The sequence below is a fragment of the Neofelis nebulosa genome, chromosome 9, assembly GCF_028018385.1.
Source record: "Neofelis nebulosa isolate mNeoNeb1 chromosome 9, mNeoNeb1.pri, whole genome shotgun sequence".
Lineage (NCBI taxonomy): Eukaryota > Metazoa > Chordata > Mammalia > Carnivora > Felidae > Neofelis > Neofelis nebulosa.
Genome location: NC_080790.1, coordinates 125,493,496 through 125,515,754, shown reverse-complemented (window position 1 = coordinate 125,515,754; position 22,259 = coordinate 125,493,496). Strand labels below are relative to the sequence as shown.

Sequence of the window (22,259 nt, the reverse complement as noted above, 5' to 3'; positions counted from 1 at the left end):
CTGTGATACCCACTTAAGAGATGAGATACTTTCTTGCCTTCTGGCTTTCTATCCTGCCCACCCACCCATGTCTCTGGGCCTATCATTCATTCATTATTCATTCATTCTGTATATGTTTGCCTAACTGTGGTTTCCTTGGAACTTCTGTTACAGAGAAAACCACCCAGTTTCCCTGGGTCCTGTTTAGTCATTGAGTCTAGTCCCTTGTCTTCTGTAGCCTGTTTTAAGACATTGTTGAAGGATTATTTGATTCAATCAGCAAATGTCTCTTACCGCTGGGGCTATGTGGCGAATGACACAGAGACCCTGCCCTCAAGGACTCGAGTCTGGTGAGGGACCCAGCTGACCAGGTTCTCTCCCCACGGTACAGGAGGTAGCTTGAAGACAAAGCCTGGGTCTCTTCATCTCTTTGCCATTAAGAGCAAGCCAACACCGGGCATGTAAATGAGTAGATCACAGTGTAGGGAGGGCAGCGGGTGTCCAGACCCCCCAGCCATGAACTCTTAGGCTCCAAGCAGGGAGCAGTTGGCATCTCAAAGGTGTAAATCAGGGTTTCTCAACTTCGCGCCATTAATTGGAGCTAAACAATTCTCTGCTGTGGGGGCCGTCCTGTGCACTGTAGGATGTTCAGCACCATCCCTGATCTCCACCCACTAGATGCCAAGAATGCTACCTCCATACTAGCAATGACAACCAAAAGTGTCTCCAGACATTGCCAACTGTCCCCTTAGGGGCAACGTTATTACAGGTAGAGAAGCACCGGCTTTACTAAAGCAAATTTAATGAAGGACGTATTTACAGAGGCGTGAACAGGCTGAGGGAAACTTTAAGGAATATGGAGGCACCCAGGGACTAGAAACAGTGGGGAGCTGTTATCACACCAAGGCTTGAAGGAACAAGAGAGGGAACAGTGTTAGCACTCCCAGAGACGTCTGGAACCGTAGAAGCCAGACCAAGACAAGAGTGGGGACCTTGGAGAAATGCAGTCCCTGTTAAGATTAAGGCAAAACAGGGGCGAGATGGGGAGCGTAAACACCCCCACTTCTTTCTCCTCCTGCCCTTTAATCTAATACTGACTCCTCCCTTTGATGGGATCCAGGGACCCAGTGGGAAGCCAGGAGGCATGGGTGCCTGTTGGGACACAGAGCAGGGCAGATGAGGACATGTGGAGGTGATGCACAAATGGAAAATAACCATCGCGGGGACATGGCAACAGGCCCCAGACACTGGGCAACTGAAATCAGTCTTGTTACTGGCATAGGAGTTCTCCAGGTGGAGCAAACCGGGAAAGGGTATTTCAGCCAGAGGGAACAGCATGTACAAAGGCATGGAGTTACAAAAGAGCCTGGCTCGCTTAATTGTTTATTTAATTATGATTGTTTGTTTGATTGATTGACTCTGATCTACGAGCACCAGATGAAAATAAAACATTCAAAATGGTACAAAAGGGCATAAAATGAAAAGTAGGTCTTCCTCCCCCCCACCCCCTGACCCCACCTACCCAGCTCACCTCCCCAGAGGCCACCTTTCTCTGAGGTCTCTTATCACCTTCTAGAATCAGTAATGCAAATGCTAGCTGGTAAATGTATATGACACGTGTCACTTAAATTTCTAACTTGACTTAATTTCACTGATGTTTGTGGAACCCCTACTGTGGGTAAAGAAATGGACGGAGAGTTCTGGTTTTGGAGTCTAAGCTCAACCCTTCACTAAACCTTGTGTGGTTTCCCATTTCCTCCTCCAGGCAAGGAGTGAGTCTCCAAGAGTCCGGCCAGCAACGTGGGGTTTGCCTACAGTTGTGTTGTTCAACTGTGTTTTATGGATTAAACTGCATTGAAGCTGAACCACTGGCCAGAAACACATTGTAAGACGGGAGCACACATAAGCCTTGGGTGTGGTTCCAGAGACTACATATTGTTGTTTTGGGGAGACAAATGAGGATTCTGTCTCCAAAGGCCTGCTCTTGTTTGAGTCAACAGAACAGTCAGGAAGAAGGGAACACTATAGTATGGCCTCGAGGGTAGGCTGGGTTGGGAGCAAGTTAGGGAGTACTTGGCCTGGCTCAGACCGGCCCAGGGAAGACCAGGTCCTTCTTGGCTACCCCTGGCTGGTGTCTGCAGCCCTTGGGGGAGTTTAGAACCAGGAGGGGGAGCTTGGAGGGCCAGCAAGCTACAGATATGGGGAGTCCCACAGCCCACCGGCACACCTGTCAGTGCCTGGAAGCAAATAACCAAATCCAGGAGCCAGCCGCCCAGCCAGAAGCAGGGAAGCAGGAGCAGCTAGGAACAAATGAAAACAAAGCTCTTCCTTGCCTCTTTTCTTCAGTTCTGATTTCTCTTGTGCTCTCAAGACCCAGTTCTTTCCTGACAATGCCTATATGTTAAGCGCTTAGGGCAAACATACCTACCAGGGACCAAACGCCTACTTCATGCAGGTGCTGACCACACACCAGCTCTCACTCCCCTGGCTGCTCTTCGAGGAAGGTGTTGATGATCCCCTGCTTTGCAAACAGGGGAAACAGGCTCCGAAAGGAGGGATGCAGGGCAGTGTGAGGTCAGGGATTGTAAATGTATAGTGATATCAACAAGCAATTTGTGACAAAGAATTATGAAGTGTTGAGCACAAGATCTAAGAATCAGAGAGTCATCAAGTCCAGGAGTTCCACACTCACAGGTTACCACTATAATCCACACCCCCCGTCCTTTCAACACACTGCAGATAAAACATCTCTCTCTGGCCCTCTCCCATCTGGTTTAGGCCTCTTCTTCTCTCACCTGGGGTCTCGGTCCAGCCTTCTCTCTGGTCTCTCCTCTTTCCAAACTTGCACGCAGCAGCTGAGCCACCTTTCCAAACTGTAAGCACACTATGCCACTCTTCCCTTTAAAACCCTTCACTAGCTTCCCTTTGCCCTCAGGATAAAGTTCAAACTTCTTGACATGGTTTACTAGGTCCTCTGTCACCCGGCCATAGTCTCTTGCGACTCTGCTCCTCTCCAGCACCCCTCCACCAACTCTATACTGACCTCATCTCAGAGAGATATGCCACTCTCTCTCCCTTTTCCTAACCCCTGGACCTTTTCACTTGCTGTTCCCTCCACTTGGACCACAGCGTGCACCAGTGCCCCCTTCTCTGGTTGGGATTTTCCCTCTCTCTTCCCGTCTCCTCTGGGAAGCCACTTCTGCTCACGCCCCTCTCAAAGATGCTGAGTTGTGCCTCCTTCTCCACTTCCAGCCCCTCCCCACCCCGGTTCCTGTGCCTACCCACACAGGGGCTCACTATGTACCACATATGCACATGTGCTTACCTGTGTCCCCATCAGCCACATGAGATACAGGAAGGCAGAAACAGGGGTCATCTTTTCTCTCCTGAACCTGTAGCTCCTGGGAGTGTGCCTGCAGAGAAGAGTTGCTGAACAAAGATATGTATAGTTAAATAAATCATAATATGTTAGAATCACAGGATCCCAAAATTTGAGAATCACGGATTTGGTGAGGCAAAAACCTGAAATCTCAGAATCATGTAATCATCAACTTAGCGTTAGAAACATGAACCGAGACTCCCTGAAGCAAGATCGCAAGGCTGGAAGAATCCTTGTACAGGCAACTCGTCCAAGGACTGTTAGTGGATTAGGAAAGCCCTACTTGTGCTCTTCTGTATATTAAATTTCTATTTTTCCATATGTGTATATACTATTACATTGATGTCTTTCACATGTTGATTTTTATGTGTCCCTCTATCATATGTATTAAGCACCCTACTTATTTATTAGCCAATATTTATTGTGTATACAATGTACAGGTACTGTGCTGGCAATTGTATTTTATCTATGGCTGCGTAACAAATTATCCTGATTTAAACCAATAACAATTTATTATATCACAGTTTTTATGTGGTAGGACTTCAGGAGTGGCTAGCTGGGTAGTTTGGCTTAGGGTCTTTCATGAGGTTGCAGTCAGAAGGTCCATCAAGGCCATGGTCACCCGAAAGCTTCACTGTGGCTGGAAGATCCACTGCCAAGAGGGCTCATCCACGTTGTTAGCAGTTGACAGGGGGGCCTCAGCTCCTCCCCATGTGGACCCGCTTGAGTGTCCTTACAACATGGTTGCTGGCTTTCTCAGAGCAAGTGATCCAAGATGGCAAAATGGAAGTCACAATGCTTTTCTTAACCTGGCTTGAAAATCACACTCCTTCACTTCCACAGTATCCTAGTGATTACACAGGGTAGCCCTATTCAGTTTGGGAGAAGACCTCACAATATGTGAATACCAGGAAGCGGGGCTCATTGGAGGCCATCTTGGAGGCTGGTTACCATGGTGGTGTAGTGACAAAGTCCATGCTCTTAGAGTTAACAGTCTAGGGGGAAGGGTAGAAGAAGACAATAAGTCAATATACAAATAAATAGATACTTTCATATAGTTGTAAGCATGAAGGAAATCACACAAGACAATAAATTAAAGTAGGGGTCAGCAAACAATGGTCATTGGCCAAATCTAGCCTGCTGCCTGCTTTTGTAAATAAAGTTTTATTGGAACACAGTCACTCCCATTCACTTATGTATTGTTTATGGCTGCTTTCACACTATAATGGATTTAAGCAGTTGCAACAGAGACCATATAGCCTTCAGAGTCTTCTATATTTAGCTAAGTTGGTCGGGGAAGGCCTCTTCAAAAGGTGACATTTGAACAGAGACTCGAATCATTAGAAGGGAGCAGCCAGGGGAAGAGCTGGGGAAAGAGTGAGTGTTCTAGAAAAAAAGGAACGTCAGGGTAAAGCCTGTGAAATGAGAACAGGTTTGGTGTGTTGAGGAGGAGCAGGGAGGAGGCGAAGGGGGCTGGAGTCAAGTGACTGAGGGGCAGAGTGGTAGGAGATGACTTTGGAGGGGTGGTCAGGAGCCACGTTATATAGGGCCTGAGGGCCCCAGTAAAGGGTTTGAATTTTGTTCTAGGGATGGTGGGAAGCCACTGGAGGGTCTTAAGGGGGAGAGGTCAGATCTGGTAGGGATGGAAGAGGTGCCTGGTGTAGTTTGGCTCCCTCCTCTGAGCAAGACAGTGCTTCTGCCGCCCCTCTACGCACAGCTATCCCAGAACTTGTTGGTATTAACGAGACCTAGGTAAAGACATTTTACGTTATTTTGCTAATGTGTTCAGAACTTGGAAATCCTTCTTGACATAATTGTCCTTTCTTTTGACCCACTTTGAGACCCTTGCTCTCCCATCTCTGCCTGACTTTTCTGGATCTAGGAAATCTGTGAGGCTGGTAAGAATACTGGATTTTGAGCCCTGGATTCCAGACTCTTTCCTGACATTGACCTGTGTGTGACCTTGAGAGAGTCAGGCAACCTCTCTGGGCCTTCGTTTCCTCATCTGTAAAATGAGGCAAGATTCCAGTCTTCTTGGAGCAAGACCAGGTGATTAAAAGTGGGGTTGTGTTGGGCACATACACCACAGTCCTAGAGAGAGCCCGAAGGTTGGGGTCACAGGCTTGGTCAGGCTGGGGTTGCTGAGACAGACTTGGGTATCAGGAAGAGCACATAGTCTGTTGTCAAAGAGAATCCTGGCTCCACCACTTACTTGCCCTGTGCTCTGTGTCCTTGTTTTTCCCATCTGTGAAATGGGTAGAATCTAACCTAAGATGCTTCTGTTGTAAAAGACACTGGCACTCGGCATACCACTAAGAAGGAAAACACACTGACCATTAAATTGTGACATAACGCTTTCTTATGACTTAGGATTTTTTTAATTTTATAACGAATAAAGAGCTCAGAGACTTACTTCGATTGTTTTACAAATCACATGTCACCCTTGAGCATAAATGCAAAGGAAGATATAAATGAGATACATGAGTTAGAGAACTCCTAAAGCTTCCTCACAGTCAGCATCCAGCTCATCTAGATAACTTTGCCCCTTGGAATCTTCCTTGTCCATAGGTTTTCACACAGTGTTACCCTCCATACCATGAAAAGCTTGTATCACACATTTCTTGAAAGAATATCCCACTGCGGACTCTAGGATCTTCTTCGAACTGCTTGCTCCTATTCTGCGAGCTGGAGGCTGGTGCTTTCTTGCCCTTATCAGAAGGTGCCAACGGAAGGTTTCCGGGAAACGACCAGGACTCAGCTCCCTTCCTCAAAGATCCTCAAATTGTTTGTGATGAAATATACAGGGTGTGTAGCTGTCCAGCCAGGCCACTGGAAGTAACGACCAGAACCAACCAGGTCATGAGTGCCACCCGGCCTCACCAACAGTGATTGCAGGATGCCATTGACTTGCAGACACATCCTAATTTCAGGGGGAAAAGGTGCTTCCTGGAAATATATCACAATAACTGCAACCTCCCGGGGTTTATGCGGGATAAAACATGGTAAGCATGTGACAAGTCTTGACCACAGGCCCCATGTGCCCGGCTCGGTAGTGGCTGTCCCTAGGCATTGCTCAACTGTCCCAGGGCATCGCCCTCACAGGGCTGTGCAGGTTTATGGCAACAGTCACTGCCCCTGCCAGACATGATCTCAAGCCATAAAGGCTTTTACAGTTTCACTCTCCCCCTGAGATAAGCCCGGGAGCCCTTCCCAAGGCCGGGGAGCAATTTCAGAGCCACGGGGGGAGGGGCCGGGCGTTGCACAAGTCGGGAAATGGAACAAGTTTTATGGCCCCGACTTCTCTAAAAAATACCGTGTTCTCATATCCTCAGCCTGAACCTGGTGGTCATGCCTCCAGCACCTGGAGCACAGTGATATTTATTTGTTCATTCATTCATTCAACAAACAGGGAACTGATTGCAGGGATACCCCAGTATGGATCTCATTTTGCCACTATTACACGCTCTGTATGGACCCAGGGCAAGTCACTTCCTCTCGTCTGTACAACAAGGACAGTCGATTTAAGCTGCCTCCCAGTCTCAATGAGGTGGTTCCACCAGACGATGAACTTGTCAGTGCACTTAGCACGCAGTAGGCCTGCAACCAACATTGCGTGAATCCCTCTCCCTCACCATGGATAGTGGAGTGGTTCAGAGGGAAATCCTCCCCTGCATCGCTGCTGGCTACACTCCCTCTTCAAATGAGTTCCAACAACAAGGGGTTGTTTTTCTTCTATTTTTTATATAAGGTATAATTTCCATATTCTAAAACTGAACTCTCTCTCATGTATCGTTCGGCAAGTTTTGCCGAGTGTGTGCAGCCATGTAACTGCCACCAGAGTCAAGAAATAGAACTTTTCATTACCCGATCCCCTCCCTCTATGCCCCGTCCTATTCATTCAACCCTCCACCCCAGCCCTTATGCCTAGCAACCATAGTACCTGACTCTAGAATTTTGTCTTTTCCAGAATATCATATAGATGGGATTCTATTGTGTGTAGACTTTGGGGCCTGGGGACACTCAGAATGATGCATTTGAGATCCAGTTTGCTCGTATCACCCGTTTGCTCCTTTTTCTTACTGAGCAATATTCCCACTTGGCTTTTAAATTACATCTATGCTGGGGGCGCCTGGGTGGCGCAGTCGGTTAAGCGTCCGACTTCAGCCAGGTCACGATCTCGCGGTCCGTGAGTTCGAGCCCCGCGTCGGGCTCTGGGCTGATGGCTCGGAGCCTGGAGCCTGTTTCCGATTCTGTGTCTCCCTCTCTCTCTGCCCCTCCCCCGTTCATGCTCTTTCTCTCTCTGTCCCAAAAATAAATAAAAAACGTTGAAAAAAAATTTTTTTTAATTACATCTATGCTTACGACTTGGACTTCTCGCCAGCCCAACTTTGCCCTGAACTCTAGGTTTTTATATCCAATGATTCCTTGGATGTGTCATTGGCATCTCAAACAAAACATCTCCAACAGAACTCTGTTTTCTAACCCAGATCTACAGCCTCCCAAATCTATAGTTCCCTAAATCTATAGCTCCCTAAATCTATAGTTCTCCAAATCTACAGCCCCCCAATTCTAGAGGTCCCTAAATCTGCAGTCCCAAATATATAGTCCCCCAATTCTATAGCTCCCCCAAATCGATAGCCCCAAGTCTACACCTTCCTAAATCTACAGTTCCCCCAAATCTACAGTCTCTCAAATGTATAGCCCCCCAAATCTATAGCTGTCCTCAATTCTGCCGCTCCCCAAAATTATAGTTCCCAAAAACCTATAGCTCCCCAACTCATCAGCTCCCCAAATCTGCAACCCCCCAGTCTTCCTCATTTCAATGATCAGGACCACCAGTACCACAGCTACGTATCTTATTTTCTTCACACATCCCACCCATTAGCAAGCTCTTGGTGGTGCCACTTCCCCGAATTCCAATCTGGCCACGTCTCCCCACCACCACCTGTATTCATCCTCAGTGCCGCATGACACATTATTCCAGACTTAGTGGCTTGAAACAGCACTCATTTATTATCTCACTGTCCAGTCTTAAGTCTGGGCACGACATATGGCACAGTTCTCTGCCCAAGGTCTCACACAGCCCAAGTCAAGATTGCGTTCTCACCTGGGCTGAGCTGCGTTCCTACCTGAAGGCTGTGGGGAAGGATCCCCTTCCAGGCTCATTCAGGTTGTTGCCTGAATTCAGTTCTTCGTGGTTGTAGGATTGAGGTCACCGTTTCCCCGCTGGCTGACAACTGGGGGTTACTCTCTACTTCTAGAGTGTGCCTGCATTCCTTGCTGTGGGGCCCCCTCCATCTTCAAAGCCGGCGTGGAGAATTTCCCCCACCTCAAATCCCTCTCACGCCTCTCGTTTCATTTTCCAGAAAGAGCGCAGCTCCTTTTAAGGGCTCAGCAGTTTAGGGCAGGCCCACCAAGGATAGTCTCCCTATCACAAAGTCAGCTGGTTTGGGACCTCCATCACATCTGCAAAATCCCTTCACAGCAGTGCCCAGATTAGTGTCTGATTGAATAATTGAGACATAGTGTGTATAGACCAGGGGGCAAGGGGCTTGAGGTCACCTTAGACTCCTCCCTACACCTTGTCTAGTCCAGGCTGCATCCTCTTTCCCCCGGACCACGGCACACAGCCCCTCTGGGCTTTTCTGCTTCCGCTCTTGCTCCATATTGTCTGTTTTTTTACACAGCAGAGAGTGACCTTTTGAGAACACAGTCAGGATGCCTGGATGGCTCAGTCTGTTAAGCATCCGACACTTGATTTCGGCTCAGGTCATGACCTTGTTGTCTGTGAGGTCGAGCCCTGGGTTGGGCTCAGTGCTGACAGCGTGGAGCCTGCTTGGGATTCTCTCTCTCTCCCTCTCTCTATGCCCCTCCCTGCTCATTCTCTCTCTCACTCTCTCTCTCTCAAAATAAATAAATAAATACGCTTAAAAAGAAAAAAGAACGCAGTCATATTGCATCACCTTCCTATTAAAAAACTTCTAAGAGGGGCGCCTGGGTGGCTCAGTCGGTTAAGCGTCTGACTTCAGCTCAGGTCACGATCTCGTGGTCCGTGAGTTTGAGCCCCGCGTCGGGCTCTGGGCTGATGGCCCAGAGCCTGGAGCCTGCTTCCGGTTCTGTGTCTCCCTCTCTCTCTGCCCCTCCCCCATTCATGCTCTGTCTCTCTCTGTCTCAAAAATAAATAAACGTTAAAAAAAAAATTAAAAAAAAAAAAACTTCTAAGAGCTTCCCGTTTTGATAAAATCCAAGATCTTTCTCGTGGCCTAGAAGGCCCCACCTGGTCCTGCCCCCCGCCTCTCAGATGTCATCTCCTGCTCCTCTCCAGCCACCCTGACCTTTTTGTTCATCCTCCAGTATGCTCTGCTTCTTCCCACCCGGGCTTTTATCCCTGCCGTACCTACCCACCCTTACCCCCCACCCCTCCCAAGCTCTGCGTCCTGCAGACAGTCCTCCAGACTTTGGTGCATATTCACCTCTCAGGGAGGCCTTCCCTCACCCCCCAGTCTGATGTTATCTCATTCCCAGTCCTTTCAAATTACCGTTTTGTTATTTTTATTTTATACTGATACTTTCACATTACCTGGTTTTACTTTTTTAAAAATTTTATTTGAGAGAGAGAGACAGAGAGAGAGAGAGAGAGCACTAGCAGGGGAGAGGGGCATAAGGAGAGAGAATCTTAAGCAGGCTCCATGCTCCACATGGAGCCCAACACGGGGCTCGTTTCCACAACCCTGGGATCACGACCTAAGCTGAAGAGTCGGACACCCAAATGACTGAGCCACCCAGACACCCCTACCTTGTTTTACTTTGAAAGGACTTAGCTGTCTGTTTCACAGTCTGACATGTGACTATTTGAAATCACCTTCATTTATTTATTCGCTCCAACGCCGTCTGCTGCTCCCCCTAGAAAGCTAACCCCACAGAGTCGGGGACTGTGTCCTCTCACCTGTGCACAGCACATAGTAGTTACCCACGAAATGTGTGTTGAGTGAGTGAAGGAGTGGATGTGCAGTTTTTGGATTGGTTCCCTCCCCTCCATCTCTGCTGCCACCATCTGTCACCTGGTCCCACCTATGAGTGTTTTCACTGGTCTCCTCGCCTACAGTCTTCCAGTCTGTGCTCCATGAAGCTACCAGAATGATCCTTTAAAAATACAGATCTGGGGCGCCTGAGTGGCTCAGTCGGTTAAGCGTCCGACTTCGGCTCAGGTCACGATCTCACAGTCTGTGAGTTTGAGCCCCACGTCGGGCTCTGTGCTGATGGCTCGGAGCCTGGAGCCTGTTTCCGATTCTGTGTCTCCCTCTCTCTCTGCCCCTCCCCCGCTCATGCTCTGTCTCTGTCAAAAACAAAAATAAACATTAAAAAAAATTAAAAATACAGATCTGGGGGCACCTGGGTGGCTCAGTGAGTTAAGCGTCTGACATCGGCTCAGGTCGTGATCTCACAGCTTGTGGGCTCGAGCCCCGCATTGGGCTCTCTGCTGTCAGCGCAGAGCCAGCTTCGCTTCAGATCCTCTGTCCCTCTCTCTCTGCCCCTCCCCCACTCTCTCAAAAATAAACAATTTAAAAAAGTACAGATCTGGCCACAGCCTTGCCCTGAGCCACAATCTCCAGTGGCTTCCCATTTCCGCAGAAGAAATTCCAGTTGCCCAGGGTTTGAGGTCGCCACCACCTGGCACGGATGAGCCACATAGCATCACACAGTGGCATGCTGAGTGATTTTAGGGTTATAATGACAACATTAAGTGACACTGTCCCCAAAGCCTGTGTCTTTACAGGTCTTACTTCCTTCTGAAACCGTTTTGGAGAAAGTCTCCATTGGACAGCACATGACTTCAACATCTCCCTAAATACTCGTCCGTTTCCTGTTCGAAGGAAAAACGAGCAGAGCTTCCCCTGGGTAATCCTCTCCTGTTGCACTTTAGGACAATTGCTTTCTTTTCACTCTTCCTTTGCAGCCACCTCCTACTTATGGCAAGTGGTTCTGGTTTCTCACTTGTGTCAGTGATCTGGGTAAAGAGAATGTTTACCAATTGATTTAAATACAAATATTCAGCGAGGGAATGTACGGGGTACTCGGGTACAGGGAAGCTCAAGGTGGCACGTGCAGTGACTGGGGGTTAGGAAACGGGTCCCTGTCCTTCTTCCCACCCACGGGTGCACTTCCTGCTGTTTGCCCCAACTTATTGTTCTGCTCTCTCTCCTCGATCTCGAATGCACTTCTGGCTTTTCTCCACCTTCCTAGCCCCTGAATCTCTCTCCTACAAGAGCACACCATCCCTTTCCCAGACCACAGCAATCCCTCCCTCAAACTACCATCTCACTGCCTGTCGCCCTCACTCCCTTGGTTCAAGGATGCTTTGGCACAAGGCTTTGCCCATTGACTATTTCTGTGCCCACCATGCAGTGACTGAGTCATCCATGTCCTCTTCGATTTCATCACAGTGGCCCCTGGAGTCAGACAACCAGCAGTTTGAATCTCCACTGTCATATCAGTTATGGACCTTGGGCAAGTCCCTTCCTCATTTGTGAAACAGAATAACAAAGTGCTCAATTCAGGGGGTTATTGTGAGGATTAAATTATGTCCAGCAAAGCCTGGAAAAGAGGAAGAAGTCAAATGTTGTCCTTGGACTCAGGATTTGGGTTTTAGTTTCACTATCATCAAATAGCTGCTTGGGATACTGGGATTCTGGTCCCTTAGACCACGTCTTGGGAGTTTACATAAGACACCCTGATGCAAGAAATGTAGACCAAAGGTGATCTGGGTTCTGTGAAAGAGGAAGTAGGGCATCCCCACCAATTTGGGACGATGGGTCATTCACACAGCGTGGAACTCCCTTTGGATCCTCATGCAGCCTATCATCTTGCACTTCTCACCCCCACTCTGAGCAATGGGGCACCATTTGGAATAACGGGATAAAAAGCTTTTAGTGTCATGGCTTTGGAAGCAACCTTTGTAGGAGGGGCCAGTTCCCAACTCTCTGTGAGGCCGCATGGATTCAAGTTCTGTCTCAGCTGCTCACTAGCTGTGTGCCTTAGGCCTTAGGACAAGTTCCTTGGCCTCTCCGAATCTTGGTTTCAGGAACTCTATACTGGAGATTATGGGATTTTCTGTTTGTCACCCAAGCTGATGTTTTGCAACTGAAATGGAAATCAAACGTGAAGCTCTGGCCGCCCACGCTGAGATTTGTGATTAACTGGGGCAAAGGGCTGATTAGGTGGAGGAACCAAGGCCAGAGGAATTTATGGCAGCCCAGGGTTTATGGTTTTGATATGGATTTATTAAGCACACTCTAGGACCGCAGTAGCTTCTCCTCTGGCCTCCAACCCCCACTCCATGCTGGCAGCGGCATGGACAAGGCTTCTGTTACAACGTTATGGAAAACATTTCCTGGAGCTCAGGAGTGGAGAGAAGGGACAGAGGAAGGCAGGAGTGGCCCCATGGATCTGCAGGCAGCTAATGGGTGCTCTTGAGGCCGGAGAACTTAATGATTAGCTTCTTGTTAGAAAGGGTCTGGGTACAGAGTTCTCACTGAACCCCTGGTGGGTGGGCACCTCATACCCAGCAGCTCGTACAATTACTATGGTCTCATTCAATTTAATCCTGACAACACTCCTGAAGGGAGCTGTCATTCCCATTTGACAGATGAGTCTCAGAAAAGAGGGGTGACCTGACCAATGTTACATTGATCTGTGACTCCCAGCCCAGAACCGTTGACACCCTTCTTTGGGAAGCTGACGGGGTCACCCTGTTCCACCCTCATCCTCGAGCATTCCCATGCCTGGGCATCCACAGTCCAGCCACCCCGCATGCTCTACTCCCATCCCTGAATGCCCTGATGTGCTGGTGATGTGTAGCAACTGACTTCCCAGGGGTAAAGCCTTGATTTGTAGCTCTTGCAGTCCTTGTGGTGTAAATGTCACATTGCCAAACATGGAGTTGGGAGGAGAAGCTAACAATTGGCTCTCCAGCACACCCCCGACTGCATATGAGGTTGTGGTGTGTGGTGGCCAAGGTGTGAGACCACCTGCCTGGTTTATCAGGGGAAGGACCAAGGTGGCTACAGACCTGGCTAGAAATTCTTGAGTGTGTCCTTACCTTTATTCTTTTTTTAAACAACTCAACTTTACGAAATCTCCCCGTGCCTTCTTATCCCCTGTTGCTGGCAGTAGGCCCAGGTCCCTGGAAATGACCCAGATTAGGGCTCCATCTTGGACCCTCTTGCCATTCTTCCAGATCTTTCCCTCTCTCCCCTCTCTCCCCGCTCAGCCCTCCCCTCTCCAAGAGGGAGGCTTGACTTTCATTCTCCCCACACAGTAAGCACTTGGAATCAAGGCATCCGAGTTAGATTCCTACTTCTACCTCTCAAGGGAAATCACTTCCCCTGAGCCTCAGTTTTCTCATCTATAAAGGGGGTTGGGGATAATAATGTCCAACTTGCTTACCTCTTTTTTCTTTTATTTAATTCTAGTTAGTTACCAGACAGTGCAATATTGGTTTCAGGAGAATTCAGTGATTCATCACTTACATAAAATACCCAAGGCTCATCATAACAAGTGCCCTCCTTAGTACCCATCACCAATCTAGCCCATCCCCCACCCACCTCCCTCCATCAACCCATGTTCTCTATTAAGAGACTCTTGTAGTTTGTTTCCTTCTCTTCCCTCCTTCCCATGTGTTCATCTGTTATGTTTCTTAAATTCCACATATGAGTGAAATCATATGGTATTTATCTTTCTCTGATTGACTAATTTTGCTTAGCATAATGCATTCTAGCTCCATCCATGTCATTGCAAATGGCAAGATTTCATTCTTTTTGATGGCTGAGTAATAATCCATTTAATGGAATATGTAATGAGATCTTACCATTTGCAATGACATATATGTATATGTCATATATATGTTATATATATGTTATATGACATATATAACATATATGTCATATAACGTGTGTGTATATACATGTATATATATATATATATATATATATATATATATATATATATATCTCACATCTTCTTTATCCATTCATTGGTTGTTGGACATTTAGGCTCTCTCCATAGTTGTTATATGACATATGTTATATGACATATACAACATATATGTCATATAACGTGTGTGTGTGTATATATATATACATATATATATATATATATATGTATATATATATATATATCTCACATCTTCTTTATCCATTCATTGGTTGTTGGACATTTAGGCTCTCTCCATAGTTTGGCCATTGTTGATAATGCTAATTTGCTTATCTCTTGATGTGAGATTAAAAATCAATAATGTAAAAAAAAGCACTAATATATATAAAAACATTTTGCATATCATAAAGAACTCTCTGACTATTCTCATCCTTATTTCTAACACCCGAAAAGGTAGAAAGGACACCCATCCAAGGACTTAGAAAACATATGCGCCATTTATTTTGCTTTATAAACTTTTGTCAAAACACACAAGAGTAAGAAATGTTTTTTTGCTTCTCTGCCCCATTGGGCGGCAGAGTGACAGGGGCTCAGGTGTCAGCACAGGGGCCGGTGGCATTCACACCCACAGGAAGCAGCCCGCTTCCAGTATTGCTTGATGTGAATTTCACAATTCATCCCAATCAGGGCAAATCACAGAACAATTTGGCAAAAGCAATTGGCTTGGTCATCACAAAAATCTAGGAGCATCCATTTCCCACCCTCTCCTCTGTCTACTCTGCGGGGAGTCATGCAGATTCTGGAAGCTTCTGAGAGCTGCCTGGAGAAGAGGCTGTCTCAGGGGAGGAACTGCAGGGTCCATGCTTGCCCTCCCAACCCTTGTTTATTTAGTCCTTCAGATTTCATTGTTTAGGACCAGAACTCAAGTGGCAGAGAGAGAAGAAGGGGGGGGGGGGGAGAGAGAGAGAGAGAGAGAGAGAGAGAGAGAGAGAGAGAGAGAACAGAGTGAGAGAGAGGGATTTTCCAATGCCATGTCCTCAGAATCAGAAAAGCAAACTGCTCTTTGTTTTGTGCTTCCCACGTTACAGTAAAATTATTTAAATGGAATGGATTTCTCCTGCTGGCAGGGTTAATTGGGGCTAAGGACTGAACCCCTGACCCAGAAGATTTTGCTACTATTAAAGGCCACTGCTACTCCAACTCCATCCTGTGGAAAACTCTTAACTCGATTCACTCCTATGACAGAGGCCCGAGCGACTTTGGGGGGCAGAGGAGCAAAGAGTGTGAATGACCGCAATGACAGAATAGTTCCAGCTTCCTCACCTTGTCCCAGATGAGTCTGAGCTCCCTGGCTGGAATTTCTGGGGACCCAGAGAGAGAGGGGCTGGGGAAGACTTGAGAGCTCTGAGTAGGGAGCAGTCTCTCTGGCACCAGGGACTTGGCTTGGTGGCTTGGGTAGGCTGCTCCAAGGTTTCCCTTGGACATATTGCCCTCGAACCCCTCATGCCTCTTTCACAAAAAGGAGCCATCACCAATGGTGGAATTTGGGGGCACTGGAGTCCTGCCCCCCCATCCACTCAGAAGGGTCAGCCTGGGGTGGGGGTAGGTAGCCAGTCTAACTGTTCACTCTCCTACCTAAGCACAGTGCCAGCCGCAGGACCCATCTCTTTCCTTCCCACTGGCTTAGTGGCATGTTGCAGAATTTTCCCAAAGCCTCCAAAATTCCACATGACATGCTGACTGTTCCATCTTGGGGCTTAATGTTTCTCAAATGTGCTCAAACCCAGGCCTTCTCATCCCTCCCTTGAACCACCCCCAAACCATCCTGCTCCCAGATGGCCAGGCCACATTGGTCCATCTCCCAAGAGCCAGACCCCTGACACCCGCCCTGGACTTGGGGAGTGAGGAGAGAAAAGGAGTCCAACAATTATAACTTCTCCTTTTCATCAGCAAACAGGATGCTGGACCCTGATTAGATATTAGTGTAGCCAATCTTAGTCCTGGGCATCGGTGGGGCCCCTGGGAAGAATAAGACTTTGGCTTCTGAGGCTGGCGACAGGGGCAGGAAGCCCCTCAAACTGGACCACAGTGAGGACAGAAGGGCCCTTTTAGTCACCGTGGTCAAGAGCTCCTGTTCTGATCCAGGAAGATACAGGATCAAATCCTGACTCGGCCATTTACTAACTGGGGGTTCCAGAAAAGTCACTTAACCACTTAGATGTCAACTTCATCTTCGGTAACAATGAAAGAGACGATGCATGTGCTGCACTTAACACAGCGCCAGGAATGAGGCAGAGTCTGAGACGGGCCCTGGGGGGGGCAATTCCTCCCTGACACCCTTCTGAGCCGCGTGCACCCATCCATCTTCACCGCCGTCTCCAGGTGTCTTCCCTCTCACCCGCATTACATGCATCACCAGCCCCCATCTGGCCTGCCCGCTCCCTCCCGACCCGCTGCACATCCTCCCAGCTAGTCATGGCCGAGGAGCCCACGTCTCAGTGCCTCAGTCTGGGGTTCAAGGCCCCCAGGCTTCTCCAGACAGCTCAGTCTTTTCGTTGCCTTCCCCCACGCCTTTCTTCTGACCTGAGTCCTCGCCCAGACTGTTTGCCCTACTTTGGAATGTTGTGTCTCACCTGCTCCACTAGCCGAAATCCAGCCCTTCCTTAAAGGCCTAATGCAGTCTGCCCCTTTCTTGGTGCTTTCTCTGACCACCCTAGTCCCTCCAAGTTCCCGTTGCAGTTGCCCACCTTGGATTGTCCTCTCGGTGTTGACAGCCTGTAGGGAGCATCACCCCCGTACCCACCCAAGTCCCAAAGAACAGAAGAGCCATGGGTTACAGGTGGAACGGTGTCTTCCTTCTCAACAGTCTTCTACACTGTGCCTAGCCCAGCTAGGGATTTAGAAATGCTCCTGGGATGACCGGGTGGTTGTCTGCAAGTCTTCTTCAGCCTCTGGAGAGGTGGCTGTGGAGAAATTAGCATGGCTGAGGTGGGTGACGGTGGCAAGTGGAGAGGAGCGTTGCAGGCAGGGGCAGCAGGACAGGGAGGGATCAGAGACCCTGATCTGACCCAGCCTTGAAGGGTTTTGTGTCTGGGCACTAGGACAGTACTTGAAGAGAAGTACCAGTCTGAGGAGAAAGGGAGCTAGCTATGTCCAAGCAAGGTCCCATGTCATCTCCAGAGAGTTGTCCTTTAGGGGTGAAGAAGTTGGGGTTAGGTATGATGAAGGGGAAGGCAGTGGCTTTGGCAAGAGAAGAGTTGTCCAAGGCAACAGAGGATTTTCCAGCTGGGGTCTCCCCAAGTCAAAGCCCCATCATCCAGAGCAGGGGGTGGAGGGTAGCAATGGGATGTGGCCCGCAGCCCAAGTTCTTGGGCCCTTCGCCCTTTCCATTGCTGCCCTGAGACTGGCCTTGTTGTCACGGCTTCCTTCACTGTGAACAAGTGACCACCGGGGCTCTCTGAGGGGGCTGGGGGGCCGGCAGAGCCCCCGACCCCCAGCGGCTTGCTAGATGACTTCCTGCTTGGTGATGGTCGGCTGGGGGATGGCGGAGGGGGGCTTGACAATCGTGGCGATCGCTCCTGGCAGGAGCTTGTAGGGCTCAGACGCTGAGCCACCTGGTGGTGAGGGCTGTGGAGTCTCAGGGGTGGCTGGAAGGACAGAGAGACAGACAGGGGCTGCTGAGAATTCCAGCCCTTTGGGGAATAAATGAAGACTCCTGAGTAGGTTCTTCCCCCACTCTGAGACATAGTTCCCTCTTCTATAAAATGAGAGAATTAAACTAGATAATCTCTAAGGTCTCTTAAAATTCAAACCTTCTGAGTTCCAGATCACGAAGTCTAAGTATGGTGAGTCTGGGAGGCTGCAGATGGGCCAGGTGTGGTCAGAGCCTTTTGCCTAGGTCCTACCAACACCCATCTCCTCCACCATTTAACATGGAGATCTGGGCTGCTTCTCCCAGACCAGGGCCCAAGTCTGACTTTGTTTGAGGACAATGGGACATGTGACAGTAATATCCTTTCTTTGAGAGAAGGGATAACAATTGATGAGACCCAAGGGTCTGGCCAACTGGCTCAAAAAGTACTATTTCTTTGATATTTAGGTAGATGGATAATGGGAACTAATCGGCCTCACAGCATCACACATTTGTAAGCTAACTTTGGCCATGACCCGCTTGGCCAACTTTATTCAATGGACAACTTTCCCAAAGAACAATCTCAATGAAATGCAATCTCATTTTAGTGGACGACCTCCTCATCACAATGATAATCTTACTTTTTGAAGAACTTTGTCCAGTGACAAACTCACACTTCTGAGATTTCACCTCAGAATGAAATATATGTATATATGGCCCCCAGTGGACATCCCCACCCAAGGAGTAGTCTCATCCAATTGTATAATGGCTAGTCTTACCTACTGGGCAGTCTTACTTCAAAGAACAATTTTACCTGATGGGCAACATCACCTAATGGAATTCTTGCCCCAACGGACATATTCATCCAATGGATCCCTCATCCCAAGGACAGCTTCATTCAATAAAGGCTATTAATTACCTCACTGAGTAAAGGACCTCACTGAAAAAAACAGCCTTAAAAAAAGGCCAGTCTCACTCCTCACTCCTTACCCCAGAGCACAGAGAACTGCTGTATCCCAGTTCCCATCTTCTAGACCCATCCTTCTCCTGGCTCCCCCCTTGGGCCCCCAACCCCATCCCTTGCTGGGTAGAGCTCAAGTTGCCCACCTGCCTGCCCCCTGGGTCGGGGCCACTCACACATCTGTCCATTGCTGAGGTGAGAGGGCATTGTGTTGGCAACAATGACGTTCGTGCCCATGTGTTCCTGCATCAGGTGAGGGTGCAGGGGATGATGGGCATGAGGTGCATCACTGGAGGACCCTGCAGGTAAAGAGGGGACTCAATCAGGATGGAGAGTCTGAGATAAAGACCATGGTCCTTGAGGTACATCTTCAGGTGTGGCCAATAAACCTGTTCATTCAATACTGACATTGCCTGTTGGCTACCCATTTCTGGATTAGTAAGCTGGGGCTTACCACTCCTATCCATAGGTTTCATGAGGGTACTGAGAAGACCCAACAAACCAAGAGAACAGAAGTTGAAAGAAAGAAGGAGCATGTAAGGAAGCTGTGAGATCAAAATATTATAATGAATAGTGTATTGATTGACTATTAATATAAGAGATTTAACCAATGGCCCTCAAATCTCCTTGGCATGCAAGTCCTTCAAGAATTTGGTGCCAACTCACCTTTAGCCTTGTCCCCCCGATAGCCTCTGCTTCAGCCAAACCTACTTATAGCACCTGAGTGTTCCCTGTACTTCCCTATCTCTATGCTTTTGCTCTTATAATACCATATAAGGTATAGGTTGGTTTGGTAATGGCTGTGGTCACTGGTGTGACAATGGTGGGATTTTAGGGCTTGCAAGAGACCTCTAAAGTATACTGTTTCCATGATAGCTATCAATTATTGAGCATCTAATATGTGTCAGGTACTGTTTCACAGCACTTTTCATGTTTAAAATAATTTAACCCTCATAGCAGTCTTACAAGATGGATATCATTATCATTATTGTCCCATTCTACAACCAGATGAGATTACAGGGCCCAGAGATGAGATTACAGGGCCCTGTTATCTCCCAACAGAGCACAAGCTCCATCTTGATCCTTTTTTTTTTTTTTAAAGATTTTATTTTTAAGTGATCTCTACACCCAACATGGGGCTCAAGATCACAACTCCAAGATCAAGAGTCATAGGCTCTGCCGACTGAGTCGGTCAGGTGCCCCCGTCCTGACCCAGATCTCGATGACACTCGATCCATAATTCACAGGGTCAAAGTGAAAATGAAATGAGTTATCATCTGACAGTAGTTCTCAACTGGGGGAGATCTGGGGCCCTCAGGGGACATTTGATAATATCTGAAGATGTTTTTGGCTGTGCTGCTGAGGAGTGCTACTGGCATCTCAGGGGTAGCAGGCCAGGGATGTGGCCGAACAGGGTACACGACAGCCCCCACAAAAAAGAATGATCCAGTCCCAAATATAGGCCCAGGTGGCCCTGGGCCAAGCCATCACTAGTAACCACATCACTTCCAAAATCCTGAGTTCAAGTACCCTCACTCAGATCCTGCTTCCTAGCCTCCCAGCCCACTTCGTCTTCTACCATCACTGCAAAAACTCTTCAGCCCGGCTAAATCTGTCAATTCCCTGATGCCCACTTTTCAGTATCTATCACCATGGCCCCTAACTGCTGGAGCACCACGAAGCTGTCTTCCCTCCAGAGCTTTGCACTTGTGCTTGAGCAACAGACTCAATCAAACATGCAACTTCCTCCTGATAATTGCCCTTGGATACCTACAGTCATCTCCAGCTTTGCTGAAGTCTAAACAGTCTCTTGGCTCGTCTCTCACTGCTGCCACCATCCCAGCCTCAACCTGCTTTTCCCCTGGCTTCCTCATCTCAGTAAGTTATTCCATGAGCGTCCCTGTCACTCAAAGCAAACACGTGGGTTTCATCTTTGTTTCTTCCCTTCCCTCACTTCCCACATCGGGTCAATCAGCAAATCCTGTGCGTTCTTCCAGTCATGCCTTCGTCCCAGCTTTCACTGTCCTACTCCGGCCTGGAGACAAGTAATGGTTAGGGGTCTCCTGCCTCCCCTGTGCCACCCCTGGAATTTACTTTCTACCTAGCAACCAGAGTAGTTTGCTAAAAAGAGTAGTCTGATGTTCACTCTTCCGCAATGAAAATGAAATCCAAATTTCTGACTGTGACCTACAAGACCACATGTTGCCGATTTGGTGTCTGCCCATATCAGTTTTCATCTCATGACCTTATCCTTCTTTCTCGAACACACGAACCTCTCCTGCCTCAGGGCTTTTGCATGAGTTACTTCCACCGGGAATGCTTTTCTTTTGGCTTTTAAATGTCCTATTTCCTTTCATCCATCGGGTTTTAGCTCAAAAGTCCCACTTCAGAGAAGTCTGTCTCTGTTGGACAACCTACCAAAATAGACCCCTTTCCAGTTACACTCTATCATATTACCTGCTTACTTCAAAATCTCTAGTTATCCTTTGGTTATTGTCAGTTTCCATGAGCCCTTATGCACACACGCGTGCGCGCGCACACACACACACACGTACTCACACACAACCTCCAGAAGGGCAGAGCTCTTGTTCTCTGCTGAATCTCCAGCACTTACAACAGTGACTGGCACACACTAGGTTCCCAGTGCCTGAATAAATGGAACATTGGTCCCATTTTTCTGATGAGGAAACTGAGGCTTAGGTAGGTTAAGGGATCTGGCCAAGGCCACAGAGGGAGGAGGTGACGGAGCTGAGAGGTGGGGCCTAGGTATGAAGCTTATCTTTTGCCAGGGGGCCCGCCCACCTCTCAGCCCCTCCTGGGCCTGGCACGGACCTCCCAGCAGCATCTCCTGCAGCAGGTTGTCGATCTTGGCCATGCCGAAGAGCTTGATGAACTGGATCTGCTCGATCATCTGCCAGGTGATGCTCTGCAGGGTGGGCAGCAGTAGCAACAGCTCGCCGAAGCGGCCACGCGAGTCGTACTGGCGGTCGTTGATGTAGTCCTCCAGGCTCACCTGCACCTGGGAGCGCAGCCGCTTGATCTTGCCCGGGTCGCTCAGCCCCTTGGCGTCTGCAACGGGGACGGCACAGGTGAGGGAGGGCAGGGGGGCCCAGCCGGAACCTCTGGGGAGCCGGGATCCAGCTCTCCCCTGGCTCCTGGGGTCCTGACAGCAGGTCTTGAGGCCCAAGGTCACCTAGGGAGTCCTTAGCCGTGCTAGGACAGCATTTGGGATCCTCAGGAACCTGGGTACACTAGCACATCTGTAGCTTCCTGGACGCAGGCAGAAAAGCATTTCTGTCACATTTCCTGAGATGCAGAACCAGGAGATGGGGGTGGGGGGTGGGAGGAGTAGGACTTCAAGAACTTACCCACGAGGG

General features: G+C 48.6%; 2 protein-coding genes across 13 annotated transcripts in view; both read right to left on the bottom strand.

Annotated features, from left to right (window-relative positions):
• TTPAL (alpha tocopherol transfer protein like) overlaps positions 1-2,870 on the bottom strand; it is a 36,132-nt gene extending 33,262 nt beyond the window's left edge. For 2 of the 6 annotated variants that reach the window (XM_058685721.1, XM_058685722.1), the window contains exon 1: positions 2,775-2,848. The gene's annotated coding sequence lies outside the window, so the exon portion shown is untranslated. Of the gene's footprint in view, positions 1-2,774 lie in introns of all 6 variants that reach the window. The other 4 variants (XM_058685720.1, XM_058685725.1, XM_058685726.1 and 1 more) reach the window with 4 other exon arrangements.
• Positions 2,871-17,123: 14,253 nt separating this feature from the next.
• The window catches only part of HNF4A (hepatocyte nuclear factor 4 alpha), a 56,208-nt gene continuing 51,072 nt past the window's right edge, over positions 17,124-22,259 (bottom strand). For 4 of the 7 annotated variants that reach the window (XM_058685709.1, XM_058685710.1, XM_058685705.1 and 1 more), the window contains 3 exons: positions 21,685-21,951; positions 19,029-19,181; positions 17,124-17,937 (listed from right to left, as the gene is read on the bottom strand). In XM_058685709.1, the coding sequence (XP_058541692.1) occupies positions 17,795-17,937; positions 19,029-19,181; positions 21,685-21,951 (563 nt within the window). In that variant the 3' untranslated portion in view covers positions 17,124-17,794. The remainder of the gene's footprint in view (positions 17,938-19,028; positions 19,182-21,684; positions 21,952-22,259) is intronic. The other 3 variants (XM_058685707.1, XM_058685708.1, XM_058685706.1) reach the window with 3 other exon arrangements.